This window comes from Indicator indicator, chromosome 11, assembly GCF_027791375.1.
Source record: "Indicator indicator isolate 239-I01 chromosome 11, UM_Iind_1.1, whole genome shotgun sequence".
In the NCBI taxonomy this organism is placed as follows: Eukaryota; Metazoa; Chordata; class Aves; order Piciformes; family Indicatoridae; genus Indicator; species Indicator indicator.
Window position 1 is genome coordinate 14,106,173 of NC_072020.1, and position 26,873 is coordinate 14,133,045.

Sequence of the window (26,873 nt, forward strand, 5' to 3'; positions counted from 1 at the left end):
CCTTTCATTCTGAGCACTTTCCTAATTGTGCTGACTTTTCCTAGGTCTTGTTGCCATCTCCCTAGGTGCCAACAGAGAACAGTTCTTCTCAAGTTCTACATATCTATGTTCAGTCTCATATTTTGCTCATTACAAAGTGACACTGACTGTCTCCTTTGTCAGATCATTAAGTTTTAATAGCTCTGTCACCAGCTTCAAGCCATATGTCTGAGAATCCCTCCCAGCTTCAATTTAGAACGCCTCAGATATTGGGCCCATAATAAAAGCATTTACACCAGGCATTTACACCTTCTAAAAGCAGTTGTCAGTGTTGTCACAAGACTCATGGACTCATTTACGACATGGTAAAACTTAATTTTTGCCTCACAAACAGTTAAAAAGATAACAGATTATAGAGTCTATTGGTGGTGATAAGCAGCAACTTCTTTACAATTATGTATTTAGTACTTCACGTAACTGAAGATCTTCAATTTACTCCAGATTTCCTTCAGCATTAATTAGGCCTCTGAGTCATTCCCTGAAAGTTTCAATGGATATAATGATGTAATTTTTCAGTAGAGTTATCAACTTTTTGTTATTACTCTGCCATTATGAACAAAACTGAATTTTAGTCATCTCACTATACGGGGGCTTATTTCTGACTTCTACTTGAGCTTTGTATGTCTGGGTCATTGAAAACTTACATTTTCTGAAAATGCTTGAGAAACACACAGTGACCATTCTCTCACCTCAGAAATTATGAAATGAGAATTACTGCTCTTGCTCAGAAATTATGATCTTGCACATGTAATATCTCTTGATTTTCAAGATTCTTCTCTACAGACTGCATTTACTCTTTGACTTCAAATACCTGCATCATAAATCCTCCAGATGAAAGCTGCCACTAACCACCTCGGTAGGATTTGGCTACTGATGACTTTGCCATCCAGCTCGAGTCAACTGACTAAGTCTTGACAGAATAGTTCCAAAAGTGAATGGAATAGTTGGCAGGCTTCTGCATCCTTCTGTGCTGTAATTGCTGAATCTATGCAAGACAGCTAGAAGACATCTTTCTTTTAACTGTAATCTCTATAATCTGTATATTCCCCATCTTTACTACCACTTTTTCTATTTCCTGAGCTGCTATGCACTAGTCAGAAATTCTTGCTATGGTCTCTGCTTTTTACATGCTTTTCCAGGAGCCAGATCATTTTCTTTCTGTCTTTTGATTTGTTTCTCACAGTATATACCCTGCACCATGACACCTGCATGTCTGGTCAGTTCTGCTTCCCAATTTCCTTTAGTTTGACCCTGTGAACTTGTTCTGCACTAATAACACTGTTTTGATCCTTTTCCTTGACAAGTCAGCTGCCCTTGACACTTGAAGAAATTTCTCTACTTCTTTCAACAGCTTCTCCTGTATGCTGGAATCATTTGTCCCATGTATGTTTCTGTCTCTCATTAAGTAATCTTTTATATCTCCAAAAATACATATGGATGCCAGAGTATGTGACTAAGACAAGGCATCTATTCCCCCTTCTGTTTCTTGAGTTCAGATAAAAACAGTCACATTCCTTCTAGGGTCACAATATATCACATACTTTTATCAGCTGCTACAAGCGTTTAAGTATTACTAGTACCAACAATGTCTCATTCACTTCTCTTTTTCACCAGGAGTGATAGTAGAACTCCTTTATCATACTTTTCTCATCTTTACCCTCCCCAGTCAATACCTTATTCAGTATCTGTACTGTTATGATTAAGGATTAAGTAAGGATTAATGACTAAGAATTTTTTTTTTGTATGGAAATTCAGCTTTCTTAGTGAAGTTACTGTCTCGTGGCTGTTCAATACTTCATTGTTTCTCTCTTTGAAGTTCTTACTTTGTCTTTCATTTATGCTTTATTCTTACTGTGAATCTTGCCTGACTGTTGTATCACACTATTCTTTTCTCCATAAGAGGTAACAAAATGACGATGCCCCACTTTTGTAAAGTCCAGTTACCATCAACAGCCCAGCCACAAGTACACAAAGTACCTCTTTGATGGTTTCTCCAAATCTCTTGCTCCTCTTAAGGTCAGTGCTCCTCTCTGCTAGCTTCCTGTCTTACTCAGCAAGGATAAGTTTGTGAAGACCAGAAAATAGGAATCTAATGAATTTCTCTATACTGGTAAGGTAACAGAAAACTGCATTACACCAATGCCACCTCAAAACAACTGCTGTCACTATTCCACTGAGGCTGCTGTTCCCTCTTAAGAATGCAAATATTTAAACCATTTTATTTAAAATAGTTGCTGAGAAAAACATCTTAATACTCATACAAAGCACTGGAAGCTGAGCACAAGACAAACTGCAGAAGAACATCTCCTCTGCAACAATAAGACAGAGTTTGTGCCATTCAGGACCTTGAACACTGCAGCCAGACTCAAGGGGTGAAGCCAACACACAATGTTACTAATTGCTGACAGCCCCTAGGACAAGCAGAATAAAAGGAGGGGGGAAAAATAATCCCCAAAAGATTGCTTTCTTTTGCAGCTATTTGTGCATGAATTATTCTGCCTGCCCTGTAATTTCTCTGACCTCCAAGCCTCCCTAGGATTATGAATACCTATTGTTGACTTAATTGGCAGAATAACCAGAAACATCTGCCAAACAAACCCAGTTCCTTAACCTCTGCTGGTCTTCAACACGTTAGGACTGTAGGAGGAAGAATAACGCATTTTGTCTCTATGAAGAAGCCACGACCAGATGCTGTCATAGTTCAGGGAGACATTTCCAGTGTAAATCAGAGCACTAACATGCAACAAAGGTTTCACAAAGGCTGTCTTGCTGTAAGGTGCCTGTCTCATATGGCCTGTGGAATACATCCATAATCCTAATGATAGAATGGAATGACAAGCTCTGACAACAGGGCTGAGGGCTCTATTCAGGAGAGCAGTTCTCTGCAGTGCAGGTCCAGCCCCGTGAAAGAGACAAGGGACAGGGGCAGGCACACCTGCAACATGGCACAGGAAGTGACTGGAGGCCCCAGGCTGAGCTGAGACATGTCCATGTGCCTGAGACCTTGGCAGGAGACAGTGGGGGTGGGGGCATCCCTAGGACTCTAACAGAAGCAGACCTTCACTGCTCACATGCTCTCCTTAAAACATTTATGGTTGTCCACTGTGGAAACAGAGTACTGGGACAGACAACTTTCAACCTGACATGTGGAAATATTTCTTTACCAAGAGGGTGGTCAAAACAGGCTGGAACAGGCTTCCTGGAGAGGTGGTCAATGCCCCATGTCTGTTCATCTTTAAGAGGCATTTAGACAACCTCCTTAATACCATGCTTGAACTTAGTCATCCCTGAAGTGGTCGTGCAGTTGGATGATTGTTGTAGGTCCTTTCTAGATGAACTGGTCTACTCTACCTGCTCTTTTCTCTAGCAGCAAACCAAGGAGGCATTAAATGGACAGTCAAGTCCCAGTCTAGGCATCAGTTGTGTCACCTTGTGGCAAAGGTGCATGTACCTTCTGATAGGGGTGAGAATTCTAGATCATCTCAAGACAATTTGACCACTGAACAAATTTACAAACAGCAAATTCATGAACCATGTTTTTTAAAAGTCTTCTATATTCATCCAGTGTAGGCAAGTTTCCACAGGATAGCAAAACCCCACATCTCTTATACTAGTAGTGAGGCTCAAAGATTAAGCCCTCAGTCCAAAGCAGGACAACATTCTCCACTAAGTGGTTGCAAATCCTTTGGAGGTGAGCAATACTTGTTCATTTCTCTGTGAATTTTTTTTTTACCTTGTATTTATTTTCATTTGTGGCTGAGCTGTTTCCCTCAGACAAACACACCACAAGAGCCTGAGAACAACTGTACTCCACCAGAGAGAAGATTCACCTGGACAACACTTGGTCTACAAAGTGACGAACCATAAGGAGAGCATACAAAAAGTGCAAGTCCGCTTCTGTCAGGGTTCTGGGATGCTCATAGATCTCAATGTCTGGGACTAGTCTCCCCTGGGACCACTGACCTCTGACACTCCATCTCCTGCTGAGGTCCTATGGGACATGTCTAAGCTTGGGGCCTCCAGTCCCTGCCTGAGCTATGTTGTAGGTGTGCCTGTCCCTGCCTCTGTCTCCTGGATGTGGCTGGACCTGCACTGCAGAGAGCTGCTCACCTGGACAGAGCCCTCAGCCCTGAGTCAGAGCTTGTTGTGCAGAACTCAGCACCACACAGAAGAACTGTGCTCTTCTGCACTCTGCTCTCACCATGAATCGAAGAACCATGAACCTGTTATTTTTGCCTGAAATGCCAGGGGGATTCCAGCTCCAAAAACACTTTAGAGGACACAAACCACAAAGGATACAAGTGCAAACAGGATTTTATGATATTTTATACTATTTTGTTTTTTTACATTATGTTATTTTTCAAATCTGTTTCAGCCTTCAGTGCTCATATAAGCACTAACACAGTGCCCAGGCAAGGCAGGAGCAGAGCTCACTCCCGCTGCAAGCTTGCACTGGGCAAACAAGCCCAAGAAAGCCAGGCTGTGAGTGGTGCCTTGGAGATGCCAGATAGCATCAAGAATCAAGCCAAAAGGGCCCAGACAAGCCCTGACAGGGGGCTGTGCTCAGTGCTACAGAGCAAAGAATCAGCTCCTGGGGAAGCCAAGAGTTTCCCCATCCTGGGAGTCCAGAAAGCTTCCTCCTCCTGGATGTGTGGCCCCAAAGGCCACCTTTGTGGAGTGCAGCTCAAAGGCCACCTCTGTAGAACACAAGTGACAGCTTCCCTATATTGAGAGTGTACAAAACTTGCTCCCTCTGGATGGGCAGGCTCAAAGGCCATCTCTGTGAAGCACAAGTGGCAGTTTCCCTATCCTAAGAGTCTAGAAAGCTTGCCTCCTCCTGGACAGATGGCCCGAAGGCCACTTTGTAGAGCACAAGAGTTCCCTCTCTATCCTGCCAGTGCAGAAACCTTGCTCCCATTGGAGGGGTGGCCCAAAGGCCACCTTTGTGGAGGACAAGCAAGAGGAACCTGGCTAACTAGAGTGGGATCTGGAGAAGTCTTGACAAAGAAGGGGCCATGCTCAGTGCTATAGGGGAAAAAGAAGCAACTCCTGGGGAAGCCAAGAAAGGTTCCCCATTCTGGGAATCTAGAAAGCTTTCTGTCTCTGGATGTGCAGCCTGAGGGCCACATTTGTGTAGCACAAGCAGCAAGCACTTGGCCAGAATGGCCCAACAGAGGCCTGCCAAGGAGCCATGCTCAGTGCTGCAGAGGAAGGAAAAAAAAACCCCAGGGACACTTAATAGTCCATCATGAGGGAAAAAAAGCCTTCCTCCCCTAGCTGCAGGGCACGAGAGGCCATCTTCCTGGTGCATGAGCACAGGCAGTAACCCAGCCAAAAGGGACCAGAGGAGCCCTGACAAGTGGTCATGCTCAATGCTGCAGAGGAAGGCAAAAAAACCCCCAGGGACCACTGCCAATCTGCCCTGGGGGGAAAAATTCCTTCCTGACCCCAGTGCTGGCGATCGGCTACTCCCTGAGCATGGAGCACACAGGCTTATCATGCCTCCTAGAGATGCCCAAGCCCTGTTCTCCCTCAGCCTGGAGCTATTATCTCAGGGGCTTCCCAGAGTGGCTAAATGCCCCTGGCCTGACAGACCATGAGGACAAGAATTCCTGGTCATAAGACAGACCAGTTACACTCCTCAGATATAAAAGTAGATTTTGCATTACTAAAGACTCTTCAGGTAGAGGCATTAAGCACTAGAAGACAGAAATTTCCTAAATTATGATTAAGTTTTCAATCTTCCCTCTTGACTTTTTAAAAAGCCTATGCAAATGGATCTCCTTAGTATCTCTGTGTAATTATCAGTCAATATACTACAAAACTTACCATGAATTGGGATGCTTCAACTTATTTTATGGTGTATTTATGTCAATTACTGATCATTACTTCTCATTAATTACAGTAAATTTAGACAAATTAAATTATGAAGCTCCTGAAAAATGGAATTCAAGTCTTCAAATAAGAGCAAAGCACTTTTACTGAGGCCATGCTTTACTGTAAATAAGACAGCATTTGTTTAATTCATCCTTCTTGAGTTAAAAAAAATCACCCACAATTTTCTAAGGCATTTATCTTCAACAATGTAACTGCCACAAATCATGGGAGCATGTAGGTTCTATGGATGTGCTCAAAATTTGAAATATTTATTGTTTATAAATAAATAATGATTTTTTTTTCCCCCTGACAGAACAATCATAATTACACATAAATACTGCTCAGAGATGAGGACATACAAAGTGTGATGTGATATGAGGACTTAGATTCCTTTTCATTTACAATAATCTCCTTCCAACAAAACTTTGCAAAAAAAAAAAAAAAGGAAAAAAAAATTAAGACCTAAAATTAAGACTATACAACTGCCACTTTTTCCTGTTAATATGCAGTAGACAGACTGCAATAAAAAAAGACATGAAGGAAATATTGTTATTTCATAAAACTAGAATCACAGCATGGTTGTTTTAACAAACTGATCAGGCATTTAAAGAAAGAGGCAGATACTTGCTGAAATTTGCACCTCTTGTGGACATCTGAGTAAGATAAATTGCAGTCAAATACACGTGAAAGGAGCAAATGAATGAAATTCTATGGCAAATGCAGTAAGAAGTTAAACTACATGATCTAATGGCCACTGTTGACCAAAAAGTTATTCAGTTTAGGTTTACAGCAAACAGTTTAAGTTCAATCATTCTCAGTCTTTCTTGCCAGTCACAGGAAGGCAAGGCTTGTGTCAAGACGACATGACAGAAACACAAATGAGGATTAGTATACTCAGTATCCCAGGGACTAGGTAAAATGGTATAAATGTTTAAAACATACTTGCACATTTAATGAAACCAAACCTTTTTTAGCTGACAGTAGATTCCTTTCCTTATCCAATAATTATTAAAGATCATAAAGATATACTTACAATTTATGGGTGTTGAAGTAATTTGGCTGTTTTACAATGCACCCGAGGCATGCAGATATATCTTTACAATCACACACCCTGCACTGTGTGAGCACCTGGCTGTGCTTGTTACAGAGGGAGGGTTAAGAAAGTGCTTTCTACATTACTGTTACTTATAAAGAAAGAAGTGAGAAATGCATTTAAACAGAACAAACAACACACACAAATTTAAACAAACCTGAATTCAAATACTCTTGCTGTTGGTGAGAAGTTAATGAGTTTATTTGGCTATTCAGTTAACACTTCAACTTTTTTTTTTTAATCCCTATATTACAGCAAGGTGATACTGCTCACACTCCATAAGAAACTATGTCTAGTTTAAAGCAAATCCTAGTATATCTTAGGACACATGAGGCAAATATAAAGAAAACATTCTCCAGTACGTAGAAGTATAATTACCAACTAACATTCAGCAAAACTTCAACCACCATTTTACTTGACTTACTATGTACAGAGTAGGAAAATGTCCCCACTTGTCCAGTGAAAAAAAATTATTTCCCCTTCTAATGTGGCAGTGTCAGGTCTAGGCACAAAACGTGTGATGCAAGAAAAACAGCACTGTTTGCCATAACTTAAAGAAAGACAGAAAAGCTTAGGGCCTATTGAGAGGAGAGTCCAGCTCAGACACCCCTCACAACAGCCCTGGGGAGCCCCTGCCTGAATAACACACAGCACTGCTGGTCCCAGTTGATACTGTTACTCAGTTACTCTGGGCCTGATGGAAAAAACTTCCAATCTTCCTTAATTTTGCCAAACTGAAGGCCCAGAACTATGTAAGAGACAGTAGGCTTTTCTTCCTTAAAATGTTAACTTTAAAAGTATCAACTGTAGAACAAAAACCATTCTGGGAGGCATAGTGCATTTTAAAATATACAGCAGAGAAATATTCTGGAAATACCTGAGGGAGGAGCAAAAATATGAAAAGGTTTGTTGCTTACATTTTAAAGGAATCTTAAACCATTCCAAGTTAAAGCATCATTCATTAAAAACCTAGCCTAGCCTTTTCTACATAATCCTGAATCTTATAACATAGTCCTTGCCATTCCCACAATCTCTTTTCTGCTTTTGCAATCAGTATGAATATATTCTTTATATATTTATTAAGATTTTTTAAAGTATTTTGAGGATAGCTAAGTGAGCTGTCATATATCATTTCTGCTGAGTTCCTGTAATGGTCCTGAATTCCTCAAAATTGAAATCAGCTCTGTGAATGTAAAAGACATAAACAGTCAGCCCTGATGACTAAAAAAGGCGAATGAGGTAACGGTAATGCTGGTGAAGCTGTTTGTCTCCAATGTACCATAAATAGTGAAGTGAAATTAAAATTTTTCAATCAACATCAGTTATGCACATGCATGCACGCACACACACGCATATGAAAAACAGCCTGATGAGAAGCAGACAGGATCAGAAGTTCAAGCAGAGGTTCTTGTGAAAAAGAAGAAAAAAAAAAGTTGGGATTTTTTACGTTGTTTTTGTTGTTCCTATATTGTGGGATCTTCTAGCTGCAGGAAACAATGGACCGGAGTACAACTTCCTTAATTTCCTGCCAACTTCTCCCATGCAGAAGTCACTTTTCCCTGCCATGTATCTAGTCCTACTGAAGCTTCTCCCACTACACTTACGTTAAATGATCAAAAAAAAGAGAAAGCACATATCACTAACAGCTCCCTGTATTGAAATATAGTGATCAAACACATAGATACCCCACTGGCCTTTCCACAATATAACTAGTCTTCCTCATACATGGAGAAAATCAGTAAAAATACATCCAGAATAAATAGAAATACATATTTAAAACAGTAAAAGTTTTCCCAAGAACTTCCTTTCCTTAGAAATCGAAGTATTTTTCAACTATTAACCAAGATCTGACAAACTGCAAAAAATTAGTAAGGTGAGACACAGAGTTATTTGTCCAAGGTTGAGGAAGAAACCTGTGGCACAGTAAGGAAATCCTATTAGATTTCTTGCCTTTTTGTCTTGTTTCTTAAAACCATTCTTCTAAGAGATTGATGGCAATTAGTCTCCATGGAACCATGACACCATTTAATGGATCATACAACAGGAAAAGCCTATCTCTGGAAAAAAAAAAAATCTTTCCTGTTTCAGTAGTGTATTTGTAATGCACAGTGACAAGAGAAGACCGGAAAAAGAGACATTTCTCCTGAGGGGGTTGATTAATTAACATAGATCACCTGAATTCAGTCCAAGAAATCCATGCCAAGGAGGAATCCTGCACTGCTTTTCCTAACTGACCTTTGAGCAGTCCCACAAGCACATTATCTCAAGAGCACAGAAGGAAATCACCAAGCCAGGTATGAAATTGACCTTTTTGAGCAATAAAGACATCCTTGCTGGAGATCATGGGCCAAAGGACAGAAATAGTGTTTATCAGCTCAGGAAATAGGGATAGGGAGAACTTTAAATATAAACATTCTCAAAACTATGAATAGTTGTTTTGTCTGGAAGAGGTGTTTTACATGATTTCTACAGTTATATTGTTTCCTTTTTGATGAGAGATGGTTTCAAAGTGCAGGCTTATATCCAAATCCTCAATTTGCTAAGGCTTAGAAGGGGTTAGAAATGAGTTTTATTTCACAGAGGTTCCTGCTAGTTAATAAATTTTACAAAGGCTGGGTTGTTAGAAACAGCTGAATGCATTGTGCTTCTTTCTTAAAAATATAATAATCAAATTACAAACGCTTCACTATAAAACAAAACTGATTGCTTTTAGAAGTCATCACTAGACACTTCATAATGTAGAAGTTGGGAATATTAATATCCAAGTTTCCTAAACCTGATAAAATAGATGAGAATGGAAAAGGTTTGGGCAGATTACATTGCATCCGTTAGCTTTTTCCACACAAGCAGTATGAAATGATATCCATTATGCTCCACATTGCAACTCAGAATAAATTACTCAGTGCCTCCCAGAAACCCACATGCTACTGATCTTTAGAGAAGTCTATCACTCTTAGGTAACACAGTTCAAGAATAACACAGATGCAAAAGCTTCTTGAAATTCTGTCCTTTCACGTAACTGTATTGTTATTGTGCCATCCAGCATCATCTGCAACCTAGCACTCTATAAAACATCTCTTTTCTATCACTTTTTGCCCTCAAAAGTACTTCTTGTGCTCTACATTTCACATTTTATTGAACTATGTAGTTTCTCCTCCAGATCTCTATGGAACTGGCTAGCACAAAAGAGCTGCATGAGGAGATATGAAGGTTAATCATAAAGAACATAATCCAAGTTGGAAAGGAACTCAGGAGCTCTCCAGTCCAAGGTCTTGCTCAAAGCAGGGCCAGGTCTAAGGTCAGACCAGGTTGCTCATGGCTTCATCTAGTTGTTTCTCAAAAAATCTCCAAGAACAGAGCCTGCACTACCTCCGCACAACCTGCTCTACTGCCTGGCTTTTATCACGATGAAGACGGCTTTGCAACATCCAGTCTGAATCTCCCATCTTCCATTTATGCATTGCTGTGAAGAGCTTGGCTCTTCACATTGACAACCTCCCTGTAGCTACTGGGGGGCTGCTGCCAAGCCCCCCTGAAGCTGCCTTTTCCCCAAGCTGTATCAGCCCAGCCCCTCCAGACGAAGTGCTCCAGCTCCTTAGCACCTTCGGAGCCCTGTCCCAAACTAAAGATGGTTAATCTGACTTCAGACATAGAAACAGAAGAGATTCAGTAGTACAGCCCTGCAATCAGGTGAAGCAGTCCTGCAAAGAATGAGTGCAGGACAGGGTCAGGCCTTTGGGAGTCAAGCAAGGCTCTCTCATGGTACTGCACCTTCTATATATGATATGTCAAGTACATGTATAATGAGTCAGCCCTAGAATAATTTCATAACATGAACATACTGAAGTATATGTGAGACATTATCCTAATGAAATGAGCTGACTACCATAGAGACATTTTTCTTTTAAATGATCTTACAGTCCTTTACATAGTCACTCCTAGTCAGGTATGATGAACTGCCTTTTCACATCTATTCCTGAATCTAAGGTATCTTGCTTATGGTGACAGCATCATACATGCACAAAGACCTTTTCAATGAGTATCTGAAGAAAGAGATATTGAAACACAAGGTCTGTATCTCTCCTACCATCAATATGCCTTTTCAAATGAAAAAAATAATAGAAATATGTTTTTTATAAAGCAACTTCTGCTCCAGTCCCACCAGTACTTTGTGATGTGCTTATAAGCACACACAGGCTGGGATGTGTATAGAGAAAGGCTAAGTGTGGAACCAAATACAATAACCACATCAAAAGATATTTAAGTCAAGGAGGAGTACGAATCATCAAGTCTAATGGTAAAACTGTACCCTGAAATAAAGTCAACAGCAAAATCCCTCAGAATTTCAAGGTGCAAGATCTTCAAGTGTGGATTCATGAACTCACTCTATAAATGGGGACAGGCCTGGAGAAGGAGTACTCTAAACCAAGATGCTAGATGCAGAGGTCAGCTGTGATACTCAGAGCTGAAATCTGTTAGCATGCTTTCACTTGTTAAGTGTATGCCACTGCATGCACAACTGTACTTGGCAGCAGAAGTCTGATGTCTGTCAAGAGCCTCAAATGTGATGTCCAGCACAGTTACTAAAAGACAAATTAAAATCTGGTTTATACGGTTAAAAAAGTATCAGTCTCTCATTTTTATTTTGGGATCACAGTCTCTTTCTTCCCAGTCTCTTTAGGAAGAGACATTTTTAGTTTACTCAGTTTCAGCATTCCCATTAGTATCTTAATGTTGCTTAATAATCAACCCTGAGCCAGGAACTGAGAGGTCAGTAAAATTTCTAACAAATACAATACAGTAGAATAAAATCACATTGGAAAAAAAATTGTTACTATTTTAAACAGTCACTGAGCAGCAGTTCATCTACTGGAGGTCTTCTCTAAGCATTCCTCCCTCTACTCTTCAGATATATCACTGACCAGGACAATTCCAGGCTACTTCCATTACCTGTCACTAACAGTGGCCAAACTCGCTTACACACTTCAATTTGGGACAGAGTAATGCACTGTCTTTCTAGTGATATCAATAGGTCCATTCTGCTCAAACTGAATAAGCATCCTCCACCATTCCCTCCCCTGTCTCTCCCCTGCTTATCCTCCCATGCCAGTAAAGGAAAGAATTCTCCTTTTCCTGCTCAAATATCCAATAATCGTTTCAGCCATCTGCTTTAATACAAGAGACTCTTCATAGAAGCCAATCTAAATGGCAAACCATTAGAGATTAGGATGATTTATTTTAGTTTAGTGCAGTGTCACTGGTTTAATAAAACAAAAAATAACTAAGGATTTGGGAAGTACTATAGCTTACCTATGTAAAAACTCACTCTCTTGCCAATACATTCTATCACTGCTGACAGACATTAGAACATTCCTTTCATCTCCTTCCTCTTCTTGCAGTTTAACCTATTCCCTTAAGGAGTATTTTCTTTCCCTAAGATAGATTATACACTGTATGCAACATGAAATCCTTACACGCTTTCTCTACCATCTGCAAGGCTTTCCTGCCCACTTCTTTAGAAATAATTAAAGCAAAACCCTTATTAGTCTTTTCATTTTGGATAAATAAACCAGGATCAGTTTTTTGTTAGAAACTAAAACAAAAGGATTACTATTTCCAGATATGTGAATCTAAATAGAGAAGCATTTTGAATACAATTGACCAAACATCCAAGCCTAGTGGGACCAAATGTGGAACACAAACTGTGATAAAGAGCAAATATGAAGCATACACAAAACAACCCCCTCTATTCCTGCAGAAAACATGATCTAATGTGGGGTTGATTTCTTTCAAATAATTCTTTCTGCATCCCAGTGTGATTCCAGGATGTTCACAATAAGATAAATTTTATGGGTCACATTCTTCTTACCGTTACATGTGCTCAAGTAAACTGAAATTGATGACAATTGGATGCTGCATCAGAGGGTGAAATTTTGCATACAACATTATGCTATGCATACAAAATTATCATTATGGAGGGAGAAAATATTATAAAAAGCCATGGTGCTTTGAATGAAGCAAGAAACAATTCTCAGTGTGGCTTGGGAGACCAAAAAGCATAGAGAAGCAAAAAAGTTGACCCAAGAGGTAGGAGATTATAGATAAGGCTCAACCGTCAAAACAGTCAACTACAAGGATGTGAATGAGAATGTTCAGAATGGCTCTGGATGAACCTAACTCCATCCCATAACTAACTGTAATGGACATAAAGCTACATCAGCCTGAAGTTATGATCCACTTAGATCTCAAAAGAGGAGACACTAGTTTATTACTTCTGTGTTCTCTGAAATTCAAAATTCCTGTTTGAGATTTCATTATTACAGAGCTTCACATCTAATCTCATTAAATGCAATAATGGGATGAAAACTTCGGTACAAACTTGAATCCTTTTTCTTTTTTTTTTTTCCCCAAGAGAAATGGCTCAAAAAAAAAAAAAAAAAAACAAACAAAAAAACCAAACCCAAACCTGTAACTTGCAAAATAGACTTAAATCAAAACCAGATTCACATATTCATGTAGATGATTTAGCAGTAATATTTCTACCAGCGGGAGTTTGCAAATATTATCAAATCCATGTTCATGTTTTATGACAACTGACCGATGAAAACCAGAAGCTATTTTGACACACATTTTAACCCATTTTTCTGCTACTGAAATAAGTATGAGCACAAAAGTCTTCCTGGTTAAATTTTTGTTCATTTGAGTGAAATGTGAAGATGTGTCATGTCCTCAGCTGTGTTCCAGAACTACTCAGGATGTCATGTAGCATTTAATTTTAAGCTCCATTTAGAAAAAAGAATTAAATATCTAACCTGGAACAGCTATCCTCCCAGCTGTTGGATGATTCATTTCCATCACAAGTCCATTGTGCAGCACCTAGAAACAAACAAACAAAAAAACCCCAAAATGTATATGTAATAATAATAATAAACACCACCCACACAACAAAAACACTTCCTAATTTCAAGAGGAAAAAAAAAAAAAGAGAGAAATATTACATGTTTTTTCACAGAAAATCTGAAAATATAGGAGAGCTACAATTCAAGTATTTCACTTAATTCATAAAATGAAAGCCCTGATGTTTAACACTATATATCTAAGTAAATACGTCAGTTACTTGTCTAACATATCTTGAAGCTCTTATATCCAACATTAAACACAAGAAACTGAGCTGAAGGCATGTCCTGCTGTCAAACACCAGCAGACAACTGGTACCAGCATGAAATGAGAATTAAAGCCTCCATTTTCACTTTTAATCTGCCATATGTATTTGAAGACCTATATGTAATTTATGCTCTCTTGCTGTTTGGTAGTGTTTTGTTTTTTTTCCAGTTACTCGGTTGAGCTTGCAATGGATCATACTGAAAAGCTGCCTTAGTAGGTTTCACAAACATTTAGGAAAGACACCAATATTATTGCTGTTCTTTCAAATGAATATGCCATGCTTCAGCCCCATGTAGCTCTATATTGAATGAATATTCATCACAGTTTCCCATTCCTTGTTATTAACCTCAACCATAAAAACAGTTATGATACCAAAATTCTCAAGTAGCAGAGAAAATGAAATTCATAATAACATAATACCATTATTAGTACAATTCTGCATCCACAGTCAGTAAGTAAACTTTATCATTTCCTTGCCTATTATGCATCCATCACTCTAACACTTAATCATACAATCAGCATTCTTAAAAACCATATATTTTGTTATTGAGGTATCCTCTACAAACAGAAAGTGTCCCATGAACCAGTTATTTTTATATCCACTCTAAAAACAAGTCTAGAGTGCCTTGCCAAATGTATCACCTGTAGAAAATGAAAGACAGAGAAATACGATTAAGTGGTCATGTAATCCATCTGCTAATTCACCCTGCACCATGAACACCTCCAGTAACTATGACTATTAATGACAAATGTGGGTCTAGTTATTCTGGAAAATTTCCAGTTAAGGAGATGACAATTTTCTTGTGTAGTCTGCACTATATTCTCTATTTTTATTTATAGATTTTTCCCCTCCTCCTAATACATAATCAAAGTATCTTTTCTGTGTATCTTTTTGTATTTTTTTTCCCCACTGGACAGAGAAAACCAACCACTAGTATTTTTATAACTTTTTTTTTTTTTAATGTTCTGGAAGATTGTAATCACATCCTCCCTCAGTCTGCTCTTTTCTAGACTAAACAAAAGCTAATTCCTTGAACCATTCTTTCCAGGTCAAATTTTGTGAACCTTTTATCTGTGTAGAATAGCACACTTAGAAAACTCCCATTCTTGAACAGGTGGTGTCAAAAGGTCAGGTCAGCTTTCTTTTAGCTGACATTTAGCTCTGCGGATATTTCCGATAATAGATGCTGGTGGAAGAATGTCTGTTCACTGGTCTAATTGTTTGGAGCTGTACCAAATCATTAGTTCTATTTCTCTTTCGGAAGGTTAACGCCAATTTTGATAGACATTCAAGTGAGACATCCAGAATTTTTTTTTCCAGATGACAGAATTGGAATATATAATTGCTTGTTTTAGCTCATATTTAGAATCTTTCCAGTTATGCCCTTAATCAAAAAGTATTGAAAGTTTGTCCTCCTTTCTCCAGAACTTACTCTTCACATTTACTTATTTCTGAAAAGAATACAAGAAAACATGCTTATTTGAACTTGAAATCAACATTACGCTCAGGTGCACAAGCATGTCTTTAGATGGTGCAAATTAAAAGCTTCACACCTAAAAGTGGCACCTTGTGGTTAAAGAAACATACACATAATCTCTAGCAGCTACCCAAAATCCATGTGGTTTTGGCCTCCAAATTTTTATTCTGATAGAGCAAACATATTACTTTTAAGATTTCTCTTTCTTAGACTTCAACTCCCTATTCTTCACAGAACAAAGAAAGAAAAACCTGCAGTAATTTTGAGGACCATGACTCTCAATTCTATTCTCTTTTAAAAGTATTCTTTAAGACACAATCAAGCTTCCTTTCCATTTTCATGGTTTGTTGCTGATTTTCCCTCTCAGATACAGTATTCTCTCAATGACAGCAATTATCATTACTCTTATTTTCTAGGCCTCTATTGGTATACTCAGTTCTATCTTTTCTTTTGAAGAAAACAACCCCCAAGTAATGAATCTGGCCAAAGACTGGGTTTATTTCCCACATCAACAACATTATTTAAAAGAACTGTGTAATTTCCTGTTTCATGTGTTGCTCTATTAGGATTCCAAAGAAGAAATTGAAAAAAACAACTTCACGATCTCCTCTTCATGCACATTCTGAAAACTACGAAGAAAATATGTTGTATTATCCTAGCCTTTGGGAGAAGCAATGTTCAAGTCCATTATCATCAAATACCAGGGAAGTCTGATGGCAAAACCACAGAACTTGAAGGACACCTGCTGCCTTGTACTGCTCAAATGATCATGATGCTTCTGATGCAGCAGAGTCCCCTGTCCCCTTTGTATTCATTCACCTTAGCTCAGTGTAAGAAACTGATGAATCCACAGGACCATATAGATGACGACCTTCAGTAGACGTATTTTTTTTTTTTTTCCATATGGTTGACTTTTCAATCTAGAATACTCCTATTATTATATTACCTGTTACTATTTGAGATTCTGTGAACCAAAGCAAAGTTTGGGTGGCGTTTTACATTGATTCTAATGATATCATTGTAAGGGAATCAGAAGCACAGCTTTCTGTCTCTCAGCAAGAACTTTTCCAGGCAATTTCACCTCACTTCGAATACAGTCATCTCGTCAATTACAGAAAGAACCTTTCTTGTCTATCAATTGGCTCATAAAAAGGAAATATGATGTCATTACACAACCTGAAATAGTAAAAATAATCTCTGCATTCTACTGAAATGCAATAGAGGATAGAGTTGCTCTGATTTGTGCCATCTGTTACAATGATTCCTGCACCAACTTTTGCTTCACAATCTTTTTTTTTTTTTTTTTTTACTACAATGGAAAATATACATATTTCTCTACTACAGGCATGGTGCTGGGTCAGGGTTAGGGTTTAGCACCAGACTTGATAGAGTTAGATAATGCTTGGACTCAATGGTCTTAAAGATCTTTTCCAACTGAAATGATTCTATGATTCTATGATTAATCACTACAATTCTACCTTGAGATAATTTATTTTACATGCAGCCTATCAGATTTGCCCATGTAACAAAAAAGAAAATACTTCAGAAATAACTGAAGTCACTATATTTTAAATGTATTTAGCCAGTAAAGGTTATTGCATGACTTTATTGAAACTATAGCAAATAGACCAATTCATATGATTGCCTTCTAACCTCAGAGAATAAAAGAATTTAATTTTAAAACGACTTCAGTATTATTTTCCCAATACTACATGCAAGGAAGACCACATAGAACCTTGTAAGTAAAGATCTTAACATTTTACTTGTGTAATAACCAAGGGTAATTTAATATATTTCATCATACATATTCTCAGTTGTTTCATCATTTCCCTTTAGCTTGTCATGAGAAAAACTACGAAGGATACTTACTTCAACTGCTATGAAGCTCACTGTAATTCAGCTATAATAACTCCAATGATTAATTTTTCTCTTTTCCCTAATGTTGTTAATAATTGTAAGTTAAAAAGCAGCTAAAATGTTTATAAGAGGCACAGTTAAAATCCCTTAGCCATCTGCTTTCACAAGAAGACCAAATATTAACTCTAGTTATTTCTTGTATTCTCACCTTGCTCAAAACAATTATTCAACCAACACTACTTTAATGAACCAATATTCATATTATCAGCGAGCATGTTCAGTTCAATCTTGTAATTTTTCTTTCTGTATTTAAGTCTCGCTTAAAAGCAAGGTGACATACATGGAAGAAAATGAAAATAAAATGAACCTCAAAAGAAATATAATTATTGTATAAAATACAGAAACAATTCTAAATTTCCTCCTCATGTAAGAGACTTCCAAGGCTGAAAATCTAGATTCTAACAGCAGCTCTGACTTCTTGGGACTTAAGACCCATTCTTTACAAGACCATACGGTACATTGCAGTGGTGCAAGACACTTCAGCTTTCACAGATCCTTCAAAGAAAAACTCCCTTTTCTCTGTCCCTTAAGGTAGTAAAATGTACAGACTACTAACATGTATGGTGGCTTTCTTTTGAATTTCCATATGAGTATCTAGTTATATGGAAAAAAAAAAAAAACAAAACAGCTAGAAAAACTATCATCATGCAGGATTATGGCTTTGCGACATTGAAAGAAATCTGTGTTTTCTTGGGCACTCCACGACTTGTTAGAATACTTGATGTCTGATGATGGGCCCTTAACTGGTAAATACAGCAACTATATATATATAAAGGATTCTTTTGGTAAAAAGTTTATATAATAAAGTAACAAAGTTGTGAAACAGATAATAATCTTCCTTGTACCCCTCTGAAAACGATTGCTCTCTTACATTCCAAGAAGGTAAAATATTTCATTGTATTATTGATGCAGCAGCACAAATGGCAGGTAGGAGAATCAAAAACTGTTTCTGCCTTTTTTTTCACATGGGTAACAGGATGCTTTGCCATATAGTAAACATCTAGCAAATTTTGTAATTATAAGTATTATCATGTTAGCTCAGCTCTAATGTAATTGATTATAGAATCATAGAATCAGTCAGGGTTGGAAGGCACCACAAGGATCATCTGGTTCCAACCCCCCTGCCATGGGCAGGGACACCTCACACTAGATCAGGCTGGCCAGAGCCTCATCCAGCCTGGCCTTAAACACTTCCAGGGATGGGGCCTCAACCACGTCCCTGGGCAACCCATTCCAGGGTCTCACCACTCTCATGGTGAAGAATTTCTTACGTCCAGACTGAATCTATCCACTTCCAGCTTTGCTCCATATGCACATAACCAATCACCCATGACAATGTAGTTTCTCTTTGCCCTGCCAGAAAGGTTTCAAACACATTCTAAGAACTACCTAAGAAACAATCATCTTCCAAATCCCAATTGAAGGAGGCACTGGAATCAGAAACATATCAAACAGCCTCACTTTCCCCGAGCTGAAAGAGTTGTTTGATGTGGAGCTGTGCATTCACAATGCGCATTTGTACAGATACCACTCTCACGGTTTCTTCCACACTTCAGTGAAAAGGATTTTCAGGGCCACAAAGAAAATGATGTAACTGTTTTCTCCATAGCTTTGTAGCCACAAGATAGCTGGCTGTTGGTAAATGTAATTACTACTTGTGCTTCCAAACCACAAGAAAATAATAATACTGTTTTTCCTGAGCATGCTGAACAAAGAGCTATGGCCATAATCACCCCCTAAAGAAGTAACAGCACGTGTTGCAAACACACAGCCATACTGGAATTGCATCCCACATCCTAAAAGCACCTCTTCCCAAATTAAAAGATGTTAATTAATCTGAAAATTGAAAAGGACATTAAACGCATCCTTGTCTGATGCCTGGTGCTGCTTGGTCTGGTATTTCTAGAACAATGCTATGCAGCAGAATGTTCTACCTGTTGGTATGTTCCACCTCCCCTTCCCCTTTTATCAATGCAACAGTCCCAGTATTTACAAGCCTTGTTGATAACAGAAGCTGTCTTTTATCACTAATAACTTTATTCTTCTTTGCAAACACTGCTTCTAACATATAGGGCTAACATGGAGAAGCTAATATCTCTCTACTCTATGGGTCATGTAATTATTGTATTAGTTAATCACACCTCTTTCCACTTACCTGCACCTACCTCTCATATTTGAAGTATTTCACCATTTCATGCTGCAGCAGTACATAATTTAAACAGAATTAATGCTATTTACAAATTTTTGAGTGAGTGAAATCTGGTCTTTTTGTTCCTGATTACTTGCTACTTTACCTCTTCACTCCCAGCCGCTTATTCTGATGCACTAAATGCTGCAAGTATGTTCAGTCCCTTATGTCCCTAGCACCACATCTGTGATAATAACAGAATACAGGCAAAGAAACCACAGTTCACTGGAATGTCCTTATTCTTCATTGCTGCTTTCTGCTAGGCCCATATCTTACAGATTGCTTGCTCTAGTAAACTTTTTCTTTGTGAGCGTGAGGTGATGGCTTTGACAAAGTCCTTCTTATGACACAGCTTCACAGCTTCTCACACATGCTGTCGACAAAATTACTTTTTATTGACATTCCCTAGGGATAGAGATTTGATGCCTGAAAATGATACATTTGGTTCTAAACCCTCCTGACTCATGCAACTCTATTGAAATGCTTGCTTTGCTACTTAGCTGCTTGTCTTTCTTCTTCCACTGCAGAACAACTCAACTGGGTTCCACGCTTATTCTTAGGATTTAGTTTCCTTGCTTTTTAATTTCTGCCTTCTGGTGAAAATGTTTTGTCATCCTCTAGTCTCTTAGTGTTTCTTTCATCTAGCTATTGGCTCTTCAATACTGAATTTAAGTGGCCATCACTTTAACCTAAGAAGACCTGCTCTGATAAAGGGCTTCAGGGTCTCTCCTACCTGCATTCCTGTATGTCACTTAAATCAAGAATTGCCATTCTGAGTGCTCTAGAATATACATTTCAAAAAGGCAATTACTCAGAGTGATGAGAAATTGCTTCCCTTATGCTCTATCCCACTGTGACATCTGACCAGCTGAAGGTAGTTGAAGTCACCATATTATTACTGCCTCATTAGGCTTAGTTGATTCTTTGATCTCCTTCAACATTTTGGACTCAATATCCGTTTCCTGATCAGAAGGCTCAACAGCATAGCCCTCATACTGCTCCCCCAGCTCTATGACCTAATCTGTCCTTCCTGTTCAGTTTATAGCCAGGTATTGCACTCTCCTATTGATTTTTGTCATTCCAACATTCTTCAGTAATGGCTACTATGTCAAGATCCTCCTCCTTTGACAAGAATTTCAAGTCACTTATTTTTCCTCTTGCGTATCTCATGCTGGTATACAGATACGTATGGCATTTCTATGCATCTGGGGAAGCAGGGAGGTGGTTATGTAATTTTTTAATTTTTAAATTGGACACTGCATTAGCATTTCAGAATATCTCAATTGTCCCTCCTTCAGTTTTATTCTACATTTCATTCTCATCCCCTACACCTTTTCTATGACTGACATCATTAGCAGATGTCTTTAAACGGTGCGAGCTCTCATTTGTCAGGTTTTCCTCAACTCCTGTATGAGTAACCACACTCATTTATTTCCTACACCAGCAAAATATTTTTACTATGGCTCTAGACAACCACTTCCGCAGGGATTCTTCCTCCTCCAAAGCTTTGTATAAGTATCCCAGTGGAAATCCTACTACTTCTTGTCATCCATTAACTGAAATCTTGAAAATCTTAAATTAAGAAACCTGCACATTAGACTAAAAGCAGTTCAGGAAGCATAAAGATGGAATTTCTCCAGTTTTCCTGGTTAGCTTTCCAGGATTCTTTGTGGTTCATACTACTGACACAGAATATATCCCCCACAGTGAGCTTCTCTCAGGCACCCTGTGAAAGTCTGTTCAGGTTCTGGCCTCACCTTCTTTCTCCCTGAGAATCTACTCTGTGGCCAACATGAGTGAAACAATGAATGTTTTTAGTTATTCAACTTTCTAAAATTATCTTTCAAATTCAATAACGAAAGATATGACCCTGATACTCAAAGTACTTCTCATGTTAATGTCTTACTTCACAAATGCTCAAAAAGTGCAAAAATAAAAATTAATGAGTCCTTACTGCTAAATCACTGTAATGCACAACAGAAAGGGACATTAAGTAATCAAAAAAATATTAAACCATGGAAACCATTTGTGACAGAGCAGAAACACCTTTGCTATTGTCTAATCATCAAATACACACTTATTCCTGAGAAAAAGTACTGAATTCAATTTATGCCTCACAGCCTAGTAAATATGAGACAGCTGCTAAATGCATCTACATAAATCTCAAATGTTTTCATCAGATGTATTGGAAAATAATAAGCGTAAAAGAAAGTACTTTTATTCTAATAGCAGGCCATATTCCAGTTAAGGATCAGGAGGTTTAACTCTTATAGAGAAGCAAGTATTTGAGAGGGGATTATCAGCACATGGTATAATTAATATTTAGGATACATAGCAAGGAGATTAAGAGAATGGAGATCTACAACTCAAAGCCAACTTAAACAAAAATGCCATGATACAAATCTGTAATTAACTGCATAAATTTTCCAGTTTTGAAGGCTGCAGACCTCATCCTGACTTCAGGGGGGCCACTGGGTACTAAAAAAAAAAAAAAAAAAAAAAAAAAAAAAAAAAAAAATCAGTCCTCTTTCTTCCAGTGCCCAAGTATAGCTGATGGCCTCTTGAACCACTAGTCTGGAAAAGCTGCAGAAGAGGCAATCTGTCCTTATTGGCAAAAAAAAATACATATACTTTTCAAATATGTTTTTTTCCCCTGAGAACTGGATTTGACTGTAAAAACAAATTTTTGATGGGTTTTAATGTGTAAATCCTGATTTTTTATGGATTTGAACATGTAAATCCTAAATTCACTGCAAAAACAGTTGACTGTGCTGCTACTAGGCTATGAGATCCGGCTCATCCTGACAGCAAGATGGGATGTGGCTGCACTCAAAGCACTGGCCCTGGGATCAAAAAGCCTGCTCCAGCTGCAGCACGCCTTTCATGTGCTCATCACAATGATCACCTGGAAGGTGCTTCAGAAGCAGATTGATTTTATTACTGTAACATGCTGAAGTCACAGAATCACAGAATTGTCAGAGTTGGAAGGGACCCCAAGAATCATCTACTTCCAACCCCCCTGCCATGGGCAGGAACATTTTCCACTAGATCAGATTGCCCAGAGCCACATCCAGCCTGGCCTTAAAAACCTCCAGGGATGAGGCTTCCACCCGCTCCCTGGGCAACCTGTTCCAGTGTCTCATCACCCTCATGGGGAAGAACTTCTTCCTGATGTCTACTCTAAATCTACCCTCCTCTACCTTGGATCCATTCCCCCTAGTCCTATCACTCCCCGACACCCTAAAAAGTCCTGACCCTAAAAGTCACCAGCTTTCTTGTAGGCCCCCTTCAAATTAAGGACTTCTTGGAGCCTTCTCTTCTCCAGACTGAACAACCCCAACTCTCTCAGCCTGTCCTCATAGAAGAGGTGCCCCAGCTCATCCTCATGGCCCTTCTCTGAACATGTTCCAGCACGTCCATAACTCTCCTGTAAAAGGGGTTCCAAAACTGGACACAGTACTCCAGGTGGTGTCTTAGGACTGCTTTTACTTCTTTCAGTCAGAATTGCCAGTTCTGAGAACCTTTGCAATGCCAGTGTTTCATAGCAGTTCTGTAGTAGTTCCTACACTCATAGTCAGGGATCATATCCAGACTTGCTTATGATGAAGGGAAAGTTGTGATGGTTTCTATGGGGCTTTGTGTAACTGTCAGTTTTCAGAAGTACTTCTTGGCCATGTGGTATAAGAGTAAATCACACACAGTTGCAGCTCTGGACTGAAAAATGTACTGAGGTGTTTGTCCAACATGTAGGAGAACTGTTATTTCAAAATGTGCAATCTTTAACAATACTGAAGAACGAGAACACTTTTAAGATTTCTGTTATAGAAATCATGTGTTTTCTCAGGCCTGCATGTTATTCCAAGAATACCTTTATAGAAAGAAAAGAAATCTCAATACTCAGGAAACCTCAAATACTCACAGATTTACTTCTGGGCTAATAATAAGCAAAGGAACCATTAATAACAGCATTGTACTATCATGCTAATACATCACTTGGTTTCTGATGGTCCTGGGAGACCTCATCTGTTTCTCCCAGTACAAAGTACACAATTAGTATAGGTTTTCCAATCTTGCACGCCACAGTGAGTTCCCAAGAGCCTTCTTTTAAGTACTCCATCCATCTTTCATGTGCCATGTAAGTGTTGCAGTTTATTTATACATCATTCATTGTTTCATTACAACCAGGCTGTCAGCTTAGAGTACTTATCTCTTCCCAGGAATGCAAAACTGCCTCATCCACAGAGAATGCCACTTAACATTGGCACCTGCTTAGGACAGCAAAGTACATCCAGCTGGGAACATCTCCCTGCAGACTCCTCAGCCTGCAGAAGGCAGAGACTCACCACACCTCTCCTCAGAAGTGGTTTATTCCTGCATACTCTTGCACTGACCTCTGTAGCTCTGTAGAAAAGGAGCTGTGACTGTGGTTTGAACTAAAGCTTTTTGACTGAAGTCAAAGGAGCACTGTGGAGAAACACAGCTAGACCACCCTGGTAAACAATATAGATGCTTTTCAGCCTGAGTGTCAGGTTTTCTTCCTTAGTGTTTCATGTCCTGGACACAGTCAAACGAACTTTCATCAAGAAACTGGCACACAGATATTTCCTGATTTATGCTCTGCCTCATGAACATTGGCCTTTAACAAAAGCATTTAAGATAGAGAACTCCTAACTGTGTACACACGAAGGAGATGGAATTCAATAGTGCTACCTGTAAGACATGTATGGAGAAGCATACTTAAATGGAAAATCACAGGATCACTGGATGTCAGGAGTTGGAAGGGACCCAAAGAGATCATCGAGTCCAACCTCCCTGCCAAAGTAGGACCATACAATCTAGCTCAGGTCACAGAGGAACGCATCCAGACAGGCCCTGAAAGTCTCCAGAGAAGGAGACTCCACAACCTCTCTGGGGCGCCTGTTTCAGCCGTCTGTGACACTTACAGTAAAGAAGTTCCTCCTTGTGTTGAGGTGGAACCTCCTGTGCTGCAGCTTACATCCATTGCTCTTTGTCCTATTACAGGGAGCAAGTGAGAAGAGCCTGTCCCCTCCCTCCTGACACCCAGCCCTCAGATATCTATAAATATTTATTAATAAGTTCTTGCTTTGTATCAGTATCTCCCACTCCTTTCTAGCAGTTCAATGCTTAACTATTTTTAACCAATTTTCCATTATTAACATTTAATTTCATGAGTTTCATTGCCCAACCATAAATTTTCTCTCCAATTTTCAGTAAAGCAAACAGAATCTAAAGCCAGGAAGATATTTCAGAGCTATGAGTGTACACATGAAAAAGAGGATTTCTTGCAGAAACTATACTCATTTTAAAAAGCTAACAACAAAACAACAGTTTTCAAAATAGCACCTTTCACAGTTACTCTGTCAATGATGTGCATTTGATACTATAAGAGGGCTTAATGTAAAAAGAAATTAGTATTTGAATACTATTTATATAAACATGAGCAAAAAGCAATACAGATTTTTAAACACAGTACTTCCTAAGGATTTTGCAGTGCTTCCAGACTTCTCTTGCTTTGAGGTTAATGATCCTGTTCTATTAACCTTAACAATGAAAATACAGGACTTAAATTTATGAACCACAACACAAGTATGGCAGGTTTGGCTGCTAATGTACAGACTTAAAAGCAGCCTGCAGTAATGTCACTGGTCATTATACTCCACAAGTTACTGATGTTCCCACAACAAAATCTCATTTGGCTGGAAAATATACATCAAGTATTTAACAGAAACCAATCTTAGCAAAACACTTTTCATTTCCTTAAGCCACAGAAATGTCAGGAATGTACAACATTTTAGGTATACTCCTAAAACCATGGAGAACCTGGTAACACATTGAATTTGCATAACTGCACTCATCCTCTACATTAGGTTCTCATTTCTGTTCAGAACTTGCACGGTAGAAGCCCAAACTTTACTTTGCCCTGTTGGGTCCCAATGAGGACCCCTCCGAAAGCAGGTACCAGGCTAACCCTCAACAAACTGAAGGATTAGCACTTCCACATAGAATCACCATGGAGATTACCCCTGAAAACTTACATGCAGACAACTACATGCCGACTATAAGCCCTTATGACATACTTTCTTCAACTTTGTTCCCAGCACAACCATTATCAGAAACCTAAAGAGGTCACATTTTCTATACAGAGATGGAAACTCACACATGCTCTCCAGAAAAACAGCTTAGTAGTCTTTATGGATCTCTTGATTAGAACACATAGTTCCTGCAACATGTTATAGAAGTGGTGAGGGACCAAGAGGGCCCCTAAAGACCCTCAAGTTCCCCAAGAGGGAAGGGGAAAAAAAAAAAGAAAAAAAGGAAAATAATAATGACTGATATTTCTGCTTAAAATCTAACACCAGTTTGTATGAACAAAAGCACAAAAACAGTTCACCTGCCCAAATTAATATCTTCAAATACTTTAACCTGCTTTTGAATTTTAACTCCCAAGTTTTCTGTGGAGGGGTTCTTCTATCTGAACAGCAATACATATTACACAATATTACATAATACTGGGATTTGATAGCACTAAAAGCAGAACTGACAGTAATTTCTCCTGACAGATGACTATTTTTTCCAAACATTTAAATCTAAGCAGATGTTCAATGTAATTGGCAATGAACACAATTTGTACATGTCTATGTACCAAAAAAATTCAGGGCCTTCGTAATACCATCAATTTACAACATTTCACTGTGTCTGAATTCATTCGAAGTAGGTTACACAGCAATTAACATTTGTCAGAAGAAATGTCCTGTGTCAAGCCATATGCTCTACTTAGAATATTTGCTTTGTGTAAGACCTTTCATTCTAACTGGTGCTATTTAAGCAGACAGTTAGAAGGGGATTCAAACTATACAAAATGTACAGAGGTTTCAAGAGACTACGTCCAACCTGAGTTAACATAAACGTACAACATAAATGCATCAAAATATCATGGTTTGGGCCTTCTGATTAAAATGCTACTAGCTTATTATACAGTATTTTCTACAAATGGCAAACCTATCTAATAAACTCCAGTCCTGTAAAGAAATTCTTCTTCCAGAACTTCTATTGGACAACAAAGCTCTTCAACTCCTTCATATTCCAAGCAGGCCAC

General features: G+C 38.7%; 1 protein-coding gene across 1 annotated transcript in view; it reads right to left on the minus strand.

The window, feature by feature from the left end:
• The window catches only part of SUGCT (succinyl-CoA:glutarate-CoA transferase), a 308,741-nt gene that overhangs the window by 31,816 nt on the left and 250,052 nt on the right, over positions 1-26,873 (minus strand). Inside the window, exon 13 of the mRNA XM_054385138.1 lies at positions 13,822-13,885. Coding sequence (XP_054241113.1) covers positions 13,822-13,885 — 64 coding nt within the window. The remainder of the gene's footprint in view (positions 1-13,821; positions 13,886-26,873) is intronic.